This window comes from Motacilla alba, chromosome 15 (assembly GCF_015832195.1).
Source record: "Motacilla alba alba isolate MOTALB_02 chromosome 15, Motacilla_alba_V1.0_pri, whole genome shotgun sequence".
Lineage (NCBI taxonomy): Eukaryota > Metazoa > Chordata > Aves > Passeriformes > Motacillidae > Motacilla > Motacilla alba.
This window is the reverse complement of record NC_052030.1, coordinates 10,145,408-10,159,443: the sequence shown is the minus strand read 5'-3', so window position 1 is coordinate 10,159,443 and position 14,036 is coordinate 10,145,408. Positions and strand designations below refer to the sequence as shown.

The 14,036-nt window shown below is 48.3% G+C and overlaps 1 protein-coding gene across 2 annotated transcripts; it reads right to left on the bottom strand.

Moving 5' to 3' along the window:
• Positions 1-9,385: 9,385 nt before the first annotated feature.
• Positions 9,386-13,699, bottom strand: RPL6 (ribosomal protein L6). Of its 2 annotated transcripts, none has more exons than XM_038152481.1 (7): positions 13,677-13,699; positions 12,885-13,133; positions 12,696-12,794; positions 12,200-12,343; positions 10,677-10,725; positions 9,983-10,167; positions 9,386-9,583 (listed from the first exon to the last, which is right to left on the bottom strand). In XM_038152481.1, exons 2-7 carry the CDS (start codon positions 13,131-13,133, stop codon positions 9,431-9,433), a joined length of 879 nt encoding a protein of 292 aa, XP_038008409.1. In that variant the 5' UTR covers positions 13,677-13,699; the 3' UTR covers positions 9,386-9,430. The 2 variants fall into 2 exon arrangements, with proteins under 2 accessions (XP_038008409.1, XP_038008407.1); XM_038152479.1 differs by lacking the exon at positions 13,677-13,699 and adding an exon at positions 13,566-13,670.
• Between the last annotated feature and the right edge of the window lie 337 nt (positions 13,700-14,036).

Here is a 14,036-nt window from a genome sequence, read left to right as displayed (position 1 = left end):
CCAGAAAACCACTCTTTTGCTCTGCATTTTTCCATTATTTTGGAGCAGATGTCGAGTGTTCTTTGAGCTGCTGTGGTTGCCTCTGCCTCTGGTGGCAGGATTTGAGGGATCAGCTCCTTCCTGCGCAGGTCTCCTGTGTCCTTGTGCTTCTCTGGTCATCACAGATACTGAGATTTAGCAGAAGATGCTGATGGGCTCTGGGCAAAAATTCACTCCTGTGAGCTGCAAATGGAAATTCCCTATTCCTGCTTGGATTTGCCTATTATGTAATGGGATTTAAAGCAGCATTGTCTCACCCTTCGGTTTAATTTTACATTAACAGCTATTATGTGTGGGGAGAACTCTTTTCATCCCAAGGCTTTGCTGTGTATCTTTCTGTTCATTTAAAAGTGACACTTTCAGTGACCATTGTGGCACTGAGAAATGTGTGAAAAGGAAAAACAAGTTGCTATTTTTATGTGGTCTGCACTAACCAGATTTGCAGACCCTGAATCCTGGCTCCTCTGCCTGGTACTTGTTATTTAGAGAGCCCAAATGCCATCGTTAATAAGGCCACTACCCAAGGAATACTGGCACTTCTTGGCACATTATCTGGGATTAAAAAATACAGTTTCTCCAAGTAAAACATAGAAAGGACTGAAGTGGGGAAAAAAATCAGTGTTTTACAGAGGAGAAGGAAGAGACAGTGAAATAAAATCATTCCAAACCTCAGAAATGTACTTCAATTGCAAATGGAAATATTCACACTTTTCTCATTTAGAAGAGCAATAATTGCTGAAGATTGCAAGGTGGGCTTGAGGGAGGAAGAACAAATAGATATTTTTGTTAAAATGAATAAGGGCTATAGGAAACAAGAGTATGAATCACTATCTTGCAAACATGGCCTTACTTAAATTGGACAAGAAACAAATGTAAATTGTGGAATCACAGGGTCTGGGAATCCTGGAATGATTTGGGTTAAAGGGACCTCAAAGCCCATCCCATTCCACCCCTGCCAGGGGCAGGGACACCTTCCACCATCCCAGGTGGCTCCAAGCCCTGTCCAACCTGGCCCTGGACACTTCAGGGATGGGGCAGCCACAGCTTCTCTGTTCAGTCTCTTGCACTGTTGAATTGTCTTTACCTTCAGGGAATCTCCTAATCCATTACTATTGCAATTTAACCCTTTCCATTTCCTTTTCCAGCTGTTGCAGACACAGAGAACAGTTTGTTTCCTCCCTCTCCTGTTGTCTTCACCCATGAGAGCTGTGAGCAGAGTTCCTCCTCACCACCTGTGCACTAAATAATCCCTCTCCTTTCAAACTTGATAAGTTGGAAGCCTGATCTTTTCTTTGAGATTTCCAGCTCCCTTGAGGTGCTGGAATTAAAAGTGCTCTCCCTAATTTCAGGTCTCATTTTCTTACTCAAGAAGCCTTTTCTGGAAGTACCTAAATGCTGCCCATCAGTGAGAAAGAGTGGCTGGGAGCTGAGCAGATCCCTGAGTGGTTGTCCTGAATTTTTGAATCTCAAATGTCTCAGAAGACTCATTATTACTGTCCAAAAATAGGTAGGTTTAAATACAGCTATTCTGTGCTGTTTTAAAATTCAGCCTTTCTGAAAACTGGTGCAGTAACACGAGGGATAAATAAATGGAAAAAGAAGAGTCTGGTACAATATTCTGCTCAATATTGTAAACATAGAAACGTGACAAGGTGGCATCTCTGGCTTCACGTTTACCCCATATTTTACTTAAAGTTTTATTTAAAACCCTTGGAAAGAGAAAGTGTCATAAGCTGTTTTTCTCTTAGCCTATCAAGAAATAATTTGAATGTCTACATTTGTATTTCAAGAATTTTCTCAAATTTCCCAAGTGAGTTGGTTGAAATACCGATCCTGCAATCCCTGTGTTTGAGGGATTCCCTCAAACGGGATTGGTTCAAACACAGGGGAAATTCCTGTTACTCCACCCTGAACAAGAGCTGTAATGGCCAAATCCCAGAACTGATAGCCCTGGAAAAGGTCTCTCCTCCCACCCAGACAGCTCCATGCACACATTGGTCAAAGCTGAGATCTGGGCAGAGCTTCACACAATATTTATTAACAATGCTCGATCCTAATCAGAAGCTGAAATGTTGACATTTGCAATGTAACATTCCAGGGGAAAAGTACATTTTGGGACAGTTTCCTTGTCCAGGGCCAGGTTGGAGAGGGCTTGGAACAACCTGGGATAGTGGAGAATCTGAACCAACAGGACACCGAAGCAAAGAGGGAAAACAGGATTTTAAATGAGGATTTTAAAAGAGGTGGTGCTTGAACTTTCATCATCTTTGTCTTTTACTTGCAATTCCTAAATCAGATCCAAGAGTGTGAATTCCTGATCACTAGGTTTGCACTGGCATTGCAGCACTACCAACCCTTTTCCTGGCAAAGGAAGGCAGGGCAGTGAATCCCTGGCCTGAGCAAACGTTAGTCTGTGCTGATTTTCTCTTCAGTGGTGACAGGCATTCAAAACAAAGGTAAAACTGAAAGCCACTAATTGAGAGCTGAAGGCAAGCTGTGCAAAGTGGAATAAGTGGAATGGTTTTCCTCTGGGGAGGACAATTTTGCTCTCTGTGTGGTGCTGTCTTGCAGCTCTAAGTGCCCCCATCTCCAAAGGTGCTCTTCCCATGGAGCCTTCCTCCCTTCCCTTTCTTTCTTGCAGCATTTCTCTTGTTTTTCCAGTGTCTCTTTCCTCTATTTCCAGCCTAGAATCTGCTTTTAAAAGAAGAGTAATAACTATTATACAATAAAGTCCCAGCCAGTGAACACATTTACAGGATATAAATATGAGGGAAACAAACAGGAGAGGCTGGAGATGTGTGCTGTGGTTTGGGATGCTGCTGATTTATGTGAGAGGTGCAGTCCTCTTGTGCTCTCTATCACTCACCTCTTTTTCCCTATTTTCCTTCCAGCCAGATGGCACAAACCAGGAAAGGCCAAATAATTCATCATTCCACGTTTAGGCTGGACTGGCCCGTGGGTGAAGCCAGAGTGGTTGAAAATCTTTTCATGCTGCTACAGGCAGGAGAGTTTCTTCCTTTGTGGTGTGGTAGAGGTGAGTTTATGGTGCTGCAGTGGAATGTCCTGTGCTTATAAAATCCTGGTCCTGACAGGGAATGGGAATTGTTTTATAAACCTTCATTTTCTGCTTAACAACAGCACAGTGTTTCTTTAAAAAGAACATCACAAGGAGGCTACAGAGAACAAGGAAGAACTAAACTTCAACTAAAATAACCCCACAAAAAATCAATTAATCAACAGGAGAACCAGAACAGTGCTGTCAGTCACCCAACGCCACCAGCATCACCCCCATCATGAGATTATCATGTCCCAGACAGGTGACATCAGTCCAGCCCTCCTCCTGCAGCACAGGGACCACATTCTGTGTGCTGGGCTCCATTCTGTTATCATGTGGCTCTTGATTGGGCCTGACAAACACATCAAAAAGCCATTTTTTAGGCTTGATTACCCAGTCTGCCCGGGCTTGGGGTGGTGGCAATTAAATGACATGATAAGTTGAAGCTCAGGGTGACAGGATGGGAAGAGCAATAGAAATTCTAATGAGAATTCTAAATCCCCAGGAGCAGCTGCAGTGCCTGGCTCACACTGGGACACCCTTCTCAGGCACTTGTGAAATCAGCAGCTATTTCAAGGGAGCCCAAACCACACAATTTGTGCTGTTATTTGGATTCTTTTAATTCTATTTTTTATTCAAGCTGACAGGCAGTTTGGGGATTAATGGGTTGTCTATGTTAGAAGGCAGTTACAGAATGATGTGAGACATTGCCTTGATGAAGTTCTGTTTAATTACAAAGCAGGCAAGTCTTTCCTGGAGTGCTGGATTAAATAAACCACACATTTTTATGCTCAGTGCTTTGACCAAAGCCAGGATCTGAACAGAAAAAAACCCCAACCCTCTCAAAGTTTCTCTTGCATCAGCAGCCTCAAAAGGCAGTTTTCCTTTTTCTCCCCCTGTGTCCCTGCTCTGGGCACGTTTGGCTTTTTTCTCTTCCACAAACACAAAGCTCCAGGTTTCCAGTGGCCTTTTTACACTTTGTCAGGCCCCAGGGAAGCCATGTGGGTGATGTGCAGTGCACAGGAGCTCTGCCATTGCCTCTCCTTTGAGCACAAGTTGCTGTACTTTCAGTTCCCTGATTCCACAGGGACATTTGTTCGTTGTTTTTGTTTTGTTTTGTTTTGTTTTTTAAGTTTTGTTTTTTTTTTAAAGGAAGAATTCTGGTTCCCCACCAATTTCTATGAAATTCCACAAATTAGATTTTCCTTTCAGCTCAGCTGGACACTCTCACCAGAAATTTGAATGGTGCCAGCATTTTGAGGGTGCATCATTCTTTTTAGGGCCTTATTCTGAAAAAATGCACTTCCTCCCTTGTGAACCAAGGGCTGCTTTTGTACATTTTATCTTGGGTTTTATTTCCTCTTGTCCAAATGGCCATTTTGAACAATGGGATCCCGTGTACAGCACATTGTGATACTTGAAAGCCTTAATTTTAAAACCAATTACATCCTAAGGCGTCTGTCAGGCCAGTGGAAAACCTCCACATCCACTGGGACTGACAAAATGGATGAAGATGAAACTGCTTCTGGTTTAAACTTTGTTTTCTCCAAGAGCTTTAGAGCCTTTCCTTGTGTTCCTTGGGGTGGTTCTCTGCATCCCCCTGGCTTGTTCCAATGGATTGGAGCAATCATTTGACCTTTGTGTGGTTTCTTGGTGTTCTCATGGCAGTTTTTGACCTGTGTGGGATGTCACAAGGCCAAAGTACTCAGCCGGTGTAAAATATGAGAAGCTGGTTATGATCATCATTAAAACCAACCTGCAGGCAAAGCACCAGGAACTGCTAATTGGGCAACTGAAGAAACACACAAGGGCTCCAGAATTTCTGAATCTCTGAGCTCTGCTGCTCTGTACAAATAAAACAGCCTAAATTCTGCAAAAAGTGACATTAAAACTAATAAATAGGACTATGAGAACATTTATTCTTTGTGCCACCTGTGCCAGTCTTCAACACAGCACAACTTTTGTATTTTTTAGTCTGAAATGTTGATATGATCTCACAGAACAAGATCAGATTAATGGATCAGGTTCCCTCTCAGTGTCAGCCAAGCGGAGACTGCTTATTCTTTTATGTACTTCAGAAAATGGACATAAATTTTCCATTTTCTGAAGTTGAAAACACTTCTTGAGACCAGACATGAGAAAGTATTTCTGCTTTCTGCAGTACGTGAGCACAGACCTCTCTGAAAATAAGCGACTTGCTCAGGATCACACAGAAAATCAATATTGCTGAGGAAAAACCATTGAATTTCTTTCATCTCAAGCCCTATTTTGACTACTGTGCTTCCTCTCTCCTCATCACTATTACAACTAATAAGTGTTTATGTCTGATGGAGTGTGAACCATGCTTAGGTCAGAGAAGCTGCTGGCTCTGTGTGCAATCCATCATGCAAAGTCATTTCCCCTGAGATAAACACTGAAATAATGGGGGGAAAATAAAGTGAGCAAAAAACCCAGCCAGCTGACAAAAATGGGGGTTCTGACCGATAGCTGGGAGAGGGTTAAGACTGCTCTGATCTAAATACCCCAAACAACAAACAAATAATTAAAAAGTAACTAAATAAAGAGAAATGTCCTGGCTGCTGCATGGCACCTATGTCAAATTCCACATGCAGCCATCCCAGACGCACCCTCTGCAGTGACTCAGGCACTGCCTGGCTTTGCTCAACCCGTGGCTTCCAGAACAAAACATAACAAGGACTGGTATGAATAAGATCCTTACAAAAATAAGGATTTAATTGCTTTAATTGCTTAAGCAATGAGTTGTCAAGTGCTCAGTGCAGACTGCAATGTAGGAGAACTGGAGAAATCAAATTAACAGGTGAAGAGTGGCTGGGAACCTCAGTTCCTCTTCCCAAACCAGGACAGGAGCAGGAGCTCTTTATGGTGTATCCATAGGACTGGCATTTATTTGATTATTTATTGAGCTTGTGGAAACATCCATAGTGAATTTCTTTGCAACAGTCCTGAACTCTTGAGGAGAGGGAGGGCAGGGATCAGGTGGAAATAGGCTGGGAGAAAAAGGTTCAGCCTCTCCTTCATGACAAGGCACATCCTACAGCACAGGTGAACTGAGCAGCCAGTCCCTGGCCATCTGGGAATTTGGCAAATTTTCTTCACCACCTGGCCCAAAAGGTGTGGGAGTCCCATAAAAGCACCTTCACACTCCAGGCAGAGCATCCTCTCTTAATTAAGGTTAAACCCAAGTGTGGCACAGCTGAAATGCCACAGGTTCTCTACAAGCCTGGCACTGGAAAGGACTTTGACTTTGTCTTGCAGATCAGCCTCAGTTTCTCCTGAGGATCCTGGTCCCTGCAGGATTCTCATTCCAGAGGCACTGGCTGCTCCCTGAGCCCACTGCCTGCTGTGACAGCTGGACAGAGCCTCACTGGGTTGGAGCTGCAGCCACCAGGTCACTGCACAGCTGACAGGTAAAAATAGGTGCCTGGAGATAACAAGGCATCACATCTTATTATCAATTCCCTGGGAAAGCCAACATCCCTCTCTCTTTCCTCTCCAAAGGATGCTTTATTATAATTACATATCACTTTATTAGGCAGCTGAAGCAAAGAGCACATTTGATGCTAATGAAGTGCTGCTGTGGTTGAGGCTGTCACTATTTTTGGAGCTGCACATCTCCAGCACTTTTCATCGGGTGATGGAGGCTTTGGATGTCTCTGGCTTCTTCTGTGGGGGCTGCCCAGGAAAAAGCAGTGACTCAGCGAGCCCAGCTGCAGAACTGTTCACATGGAATGGGAAATGCTGGGGACAGCCAGAACACACACAAAGGCTCTTTATGTGCTGCAAGTTGTGCTCAGGTAGGGGCCAGCATTATCTGGATTAAAAAAATCCCTCTGTGCTGGTCACCTGCCCAGGCCTCGTTTTTCCTGTTTTCCATCCCTCACCCTGCAGCTTTTCGAAGAAGGCAGATTGCACAGAACTCGGGGAAAATATTTGGGAGGTTGGAGACAGACACATCACAGCTGATCACTGGCTGCCTCTCCTTTTGGAAGATGAGGCGTTTGCCATCTCCATTTCCTGCAGCAAAGCCTGAGGAGCTGCTTGGCCTCGGGAAGGCAGGATTTGGTGTTCCAATTTCTCCTGCTCCCACATCCCTTGGTGTGACACTGGCATCCAGCTGGGCCAGTGACTCAGCTCAGCCATTGACAGGAGCAGAGATTCCTCCCTCCCTTCCTCCCCACCTTGCAGGGTGTGTTACTGTCACCACCTCATCACACAGGTGACAGGAACAGGGCAATGGCAGCACTGCTCCAGAGCAGCATCCGTGGATAACCAGCTCCCCTTTCCAAACCACTTCCTGACAGCACAGTGGCAGACAAAGCCTCCCCTCCCAGCAAACAAGGTTAATGGTTCCAGGTGTCTCGTGATCCACAAAGCAGGAATGTGTCAGAGCAACCAGCAATTCCAGAGAACACCACTGCATCTCCACACCCAAGTGGTTTTGGGGCTGTTTTGTTCCTGCAGCCTCCCCACTCCCCCAGGGAAGGGAATGACTGGATCATTAGCATGTCCTGCAGTGTTCCCTCAAGAGCACAAGGGTGGGACTGAATTTACAATACCACGTGCTCATACAAACTCTTCTGATTCTCCTTGCTGGATGGGGCTTTCCCCATTTTGTTGTTCCCACACACAATTTTTAATTTAAGTGAACTTTCTAAGCATATTTGGTTAAGGTTTTTCTTAGACATACCTTAGGAGTAGCGGGGAGATGTGTACAACCCTTCTGTATCTTTTTAGAGCTGATTTATATCACAGGCCACTCCCAGAATTGCAGGAAAAACTCCCTTTAACTTAAAAACCTGTGAATAATCCTATTATCCAGCAAAGCACACACAAGATGGAACCAGTAACAGACAAAATTCCAAATTTCCAATGGGAAAATAAAGAACACAAGGCAGAACACAGGGCGGAACAAGAGACTCCTCCCAGCCAGGCCAGGAATTGAGCACGGGGCACAGCCAGCTCACTGCCTCCCTCTGCTGAGCCCCACTGATACTTCAGAGGGAATTCCAGGCTGCTTTGGCTTGGAAGGGACCTTACAGCTCATCCTGTTCCAATCCCTGCCACTTCCACCATCCCAAGGTGCTCCAAGCCCTGTCCAACCTGGCCTTGGACACTTCCAGGGGTCCAGGGGCAGCCACAGCTTCTCTGGGCACCCTGAGCCAGGGCCTCAGCACCCTCACAGGTAATAATTCCTTCCCAGTATCCCATCTAGCCCTGCCTCTGGCAGAGGGAAGCCATTCCCTGTGTCCTGTCACTCCAAGCCTTGTTCCAAGTGCCATTCCAGCTCTCCTGGAGCCTCTTTGGACACTGCCAAAGGCTTCAAGATCTCCCTGGAGCCTTCCCTTCTGCAGGCTGACACCCCTCAGCTCTCCCAGGCTGGTAATTACCAACAGGAAGATGGTGGCAGTGCCCAGTGCTTTCACTTCAGACACTTCAACACTCAACAGCAGCAGACTGCAGCCCCTTGGTGCAAACCAGGTCCTCCACAGGTGTCCAAGTTCTTTCACTGCCTCTGGAGCACTCCAAGCCCAATTCCTCTTTCCCCCTGAGCATGGCTTCCACCTCAGGGAGGGCTGTATTGCTTTCTCCCCTATCCCGTTTTCATGGAGCCTGGATGCATTTGTTGAAATCTCTGTTTCTTGTCAAGTCTAACCCTGTTGGCTACCTCAGCTCAGAATTACTGGGCAGGCAGATGGTGCAGTTACATAAACCTGGATCCCTGCAGAAGTCTGGCTAAGGAAGAGCTCCAGAGTGCCAGACTTGGTGAACTGTACCTCCCTGCTTTGTAAGAGCATTGATTTCTGCTGAGTTCAACACAGCACTAACCTTCTCCACTCACTTTCAGACACTGATATTCTGCAAAACTGTGGAGTATTCCCAGCATTTCCACCTCAAAATCAAAGCACAGCTCCTGAAATACCTCTAAGAAATTATTTATTAGTTGAAGCTCAGCACAGACATATTTTGTCTTGATTTTATCCTGCACTGTGTCCAGCATTAGCTGCTATTCCAAAGCAAAATCTGTTCAGGATTTCAAAATCTGTCTCAGCTCCTTCAGAGTTAAGAAAGATGAATTCCTGTTTATGTTAAGTAGTCAAAGAAATCCAACAACCACCACAAAATTACTTCAGCCAAAACTCCTACACCCCAAACTTCTCTGAATTCTGGTCACTACCTACAGCCCCTCAGAGTTTCATCCCACAGCAACAAGCACTGCCAGAGCCGTGCAACACCTGCTGCTGCAGACTGCAATGAACACTCCACAAATCCTTGCTTTTTTTTCCCTTGGAGTTTAATGTGGTGCTTGCAGAAGGCTCAGAACACCAATTTGTGAGGATAAACTCCATTTGAGAGAGAGAACGTGGAGCGCAGGTACCCCCGGAGCTGAGGCACCTTCTTGATCCGTGCCAGGATCTGGGAATCCACGGCCTTCTGGTCTGTCTTGCGCTGCTCCGTCAGCTCGTATTTCTGCAAAGCACAGAGAACAACATTAAAACCCTGGGAGCAACTGCAGAATCCTTTAGAGAGAGAGGAGGAAATTCAGGGCTACCCTGAGTTTTGGGATTTTTAAGAAAACTTTGCCCCATTTTGTTCTCGATAATGGGAAGGTGGTGGAGCACAGAAGCGCTGCTTAGAGCCAAGACAGTGACAGCATTTCATGGTCAAAAAAAGACATTTAACTGGGATAATAACTCCTCCTCCTCCAAGAAAAATCCTGAAATTTAAAAGAGGGATTACCTCATTTTTTAATGGCATCACCTCACTTTATTAATGACCACTTCAAATCCACCTGTTTTTTTCCTGCTAATTCCCCCTTTCCAGCCTAGCCTGGAGCATTGAGAAAGAAGGAACCACCCTGTCCCTTACTTCTTTCTCAGTGTCAAAGATCTCTCCTTCCTGGTGCTTGGGCTTCCTCAGCCTCTTCTTCTTGAAGTAGGAATCCGTGAGATGCTTGGGAATTTTGACCCCAGTGAGATCCACCTTTGTGGATGTGGCAATGACAAATTTCTGGTGGGCCCTGCGCAGAGGCACACGGTTGACAGCCAGGGGGCCTGAAGGCAGAGAAGACAAGAGAGCCAGGTCAGCTTTTGTGCTGAAAACCACTGCCTTGAAGCTCAATTTTGGTGGTCTGTATGATGACCAGTTCCATCAGTTGCCTACAGCTAAAATCACAACAGTCAAAGCCCTGTAGAAACACAAAAATCTCCCTCCTGAGCTCTTTCAGGTAGTCAGATCCTGAAGCTAATTATCTCCCCTCCACCTCCCTGCAAAGTCACAAACAGAATCGTAAAGGTTGGAAAAGATCTCCAAGATCACCAAATCCAACTTTTGACAGACCAGCACCTTGTCAACTACAGCAGAGCACTGAGTGCCACATTCGCTGCTCCTTGGACACCTCCAGGGGTGGCGACTCCACCACAAAATGTGATTCCCCACTGATGTGCCAAACCAAACACGTGCAGATCCATTGTGCTACTGACCCCAGAGACAAACTTGAACTTAAAAAGACCCAAAGAACCCCCCCAGAACAAAACCACCACGTTGAAATGAAATTTTTTACCTGTAACAAGCAGAAGGCCAGTATCAAGCTGCTTCAGGAACACAACGCGCTGTAAAGAAATGAGATGGGACATCAATCCTCAGGTCCCAGTGCTCCCATACCACAGCCAAACTGGGATTGTGCCTTTGTTACTGGTACAAGCACTGACAGTGCTCCAGGTGTGGGCCAGCTGTGCCACCTGAGGAGCTGCCACCTCGTGATCCAAGCTCCAGCACTTCCAGGTGCCTCCTCTCCAACCAAGTGTGCCTCCCCACAAGCTTTACCTCTCAAGGCTGAGCAAAGCCGATTACTCCAGTTTAACTCTTCCCCCATCCTCCAGGATGGCAGCAGCCATCCCAGCACCCAAATCCTTGGTGTGAGTTACAGGCAGGAATTGGATAAACACCACAAGGGCCCCGTAACTTCACACAGAGCCATCCCCTGGTTGTGTTTTGTTCCTTCTGCTCAAGGTTTCCTTCTCTGACAGCATTGTTTATGGGATCATGAACGTCAAAGAGAATTCAAGACAATAAGGATACCAGTCATGTTGGTGACCATCCTGAGGATGGAGAACCCAATGTAACAATCCATTACACAGAATCACAGAATTTTTAGGTTGGAAGAAACCTTTAAGATCACCGAGTCCAACCCACGTTCTCACACCTCAACTAGATCATGGCACCCAGTGCCACATCCAGGCTTTTTTAAATACATCCAGGGATGGTGACTCCACCACTTCCCTGGGCAGATGATTCCAGGATTTGACCACTCTTTCTATGAAATTATACCCTGATAATCAGATTAAGAATGAAACTCTAATTTTTCCTTTACAGTAACTGCTGTAGGACAAAGTTTTGTCTTTGGAGGAGCAGCAACAGAAACAGGCACTGGCTTTGCTCTGCAGCAAAACTCTTTGCATTGGGTCCAAGCAACTGGCTGAGCCTGTTTAACTTCCAGCTCTGCTCAGAACAACCTTAATTTACAAATATTTCTGTGGTTGTGGTATTTTGTGAGAATCCCTTTGCTAGGATTTTCTTCTCCTGAGAAGCTGAGAAGGCCTCAGCTTCAAGTGTAACCAATTTGTTATCTGCTCCTGTGGAATGCAGCAGGTGCTTCCTCCATTGGTCAGTGTGGGATGTTTCCACTTGGTGACCAATCGAGGAGGCAGCAGCACTCGGACTCTCTGGGAGTCACAGAACTTTGTTATTCATTCTTTTCTATTCCTGTCTCACTTTCTGATGAATCTTTCTCTCTGTTCTTTGTAGTCTAGTTATAGTGTGGTCTTTTTTAATGTAATACATATCATAATATAATAAACTAGCCTTCTGAAATGGAGTCAAGATCTCTCCTTCCTTCCACCAAGTCCAGACTGCCCAGCAGACCCACAGTAATACATTTCACCTCTGCCTCCCCTAAAGGCTGGACAAGGAAAACACCCAGACAGAAGTCACAGATTTACACCCAGCAGGGTCAGACAGCATCAGCCGGGAGACTGAGGGTGTCCGAAACGCTGCCAGACCCCTGGGAGCAGGAGCTGCGCCCACCTTGCCGCGGTGCCGGCCGGTGAGCAGGATCAGCACCGTGCCGGGGGTGATGGACGCGCGCAGGCGCCGCTTGTGCTCGCAGAAGGGCTTCTTGCCGTGGCTCAGCAGCTTCCGGGGAACGTCCTCCGTGGGGTAGTACCTGGGCTGGGAACACAGCACAAACATCTTGTACCGCCCGTGTGTCTCACAGCACAGCAACTCCTCAAAAAGGGTTTCCCCATTTCCCTGCAGTTCAGCTTTTCTGATTTTTGCTCAGACAGTGCTTGGGAACACACTGAGTATTTTGGAATATTTAGCGTCCAGCTCTAGTTGTGTGTGCTTCCACCTCAGCACAGCAACACACAGGACAGAGAATTCCCACCGCCTCCCGCGAACGCTGGATCTGTACAGGAAAGCACAGCACAGGCTGAGGCCCTACATCACCCCAAGCACAGGGTTCATCACCCAGCCAAAGCCCCCTGCACCACACCACGAGCATCCCGCTGCTTTTCCATACCATCTTCCGGATTTTAACCACCCGGCTGCCTCCATTCTTGTCTCCACCCACTGGCTTAGTGATGGTGGCACGGGGCATCTCCTTCTTCTTCTTCTCTATCTGCGTTCAAAGAACAAGCAAAACTCAGCACATTTCAAACCAAAGGCACCACGATAAATGTGATTATTCCCCCAGTGCTGCCCACCCTACCTTCGTCTCTGGGGCCGTGTACTTGCGCTTGTACAGGGCTTTCCTGGCGTACATGGCAGAGCGGGAATACCTCCCGATGCCGCGGGCCAGGACGGGGTTACGGCTGGCATGGTACTTCTTCACCCTCTTCTTCTTGTCCCCTGCTGCCTTCTGGCTTGGCTTCTGCTCCGCCGGCTTCTTCTCCCCTGCCTTTTTCTTGCCCGGCTTCTTCTCAGCTGGCTTCTTCTCCGGCGCCTTCTCGCCCGCCATCTGCAATCACAGACGGCAGGGTTTAGGGCTCGTTACAAAGCACAGAAAATAAAAATAAAAGAATCCAAACCATCCTTCACACCTTTCCAGTAGCTGTCAGCCAACTCCGGGCACAGCTGACCTAGCCCCGTTGCCTGCGCGCTTCTACATGACTTTAGCTGCTCCTGCACGCTGGTTACCACAGCTCCAGCGCACACCCAAGCGCTCCTCGGTGGGAAGCTCGAGGACACGCAAAAACATCCCGGGCCTTCAGCCGCCTCTGTGCCCTCAGCTGCCGGGCCCTGCCCCAGCGGCCTCCCCCGTCCAGCCCCAGCCCAGCTCCCGGAAAGCTTCGACGCGGCCTCCGCATCCCGCCGCGGCCTGGCCCGCTCGGACCGGCGACACTCCCGCTCCTCCCCAACCCCGCGCCCATCGGGCCCATCCGCCGACTCCCCGAGGCTGCCGGGCCGCGCCTGTGACCGCGGCGGGGCCGCGGGCGGGCGGATGGCGGCGGATGGAGCGCGGCGGGCCCGGCGCCGACATCGGCAGCTCCGCCATCCTCACCTTCCGGGGGAGCAAAAGGAACTCACATCCGGGTGCGCGGGCTAAGGACAGCGCGGCGTGTGACGTCAGCGCGCCGCGCGGGGGAGCATGGGACTCGTAGTCCGGGACGGTCCGCGCTGCCCGGGGCAGCCCCGGGTCACCAGCGAGGGGGACGCCAGACCCCGCGCCCGCTCCGGGGGCTGCGGGACCCCCGGCCCGGACGGCGGCCCCGGCGCGCCGCCGTCGCTTAACCCGCGTCCGCTCGGCGCTCGGCCGGCTCCGCGCCCTGCCCCGTGCGCGGGCGAGGCTCCGGTGCCGCCGCGCTCCGGTGCCGGGGGTCCCGCGGCCCCCCGGGCGGAGCGGCGGCGCGGGGCGGGGCGC

What these genes read in the sequence shown, in the direction of transcription:
- RPL6 (XM_038152479.1), bottom strand. Translation starts at nt 13,670, where the DNA reads ATGGCGGAGCTGCCGATGTCGGCGCCGGGCCCGCCGCGCTCCATCCGC. An exon ending in GCGCGGCCCGGCAGCCTCGG is followed by an intron (nt 13,134 to 13,565) that starts GGAGTCGGCGGA and finishes CTGTGATTGCAG; the next exon opens with ATGGCGGGCGAGAAGGCGCC. An exon ending in ACACGGCCCCAGAGACGAAG is followed by an intron (nt 12,795 to 12,884) that starts GTAGGGTGGGCA and finishes CTTTGAACGCAG; the next exon opens with ATAGAGAAGAAGAAGAAGGA.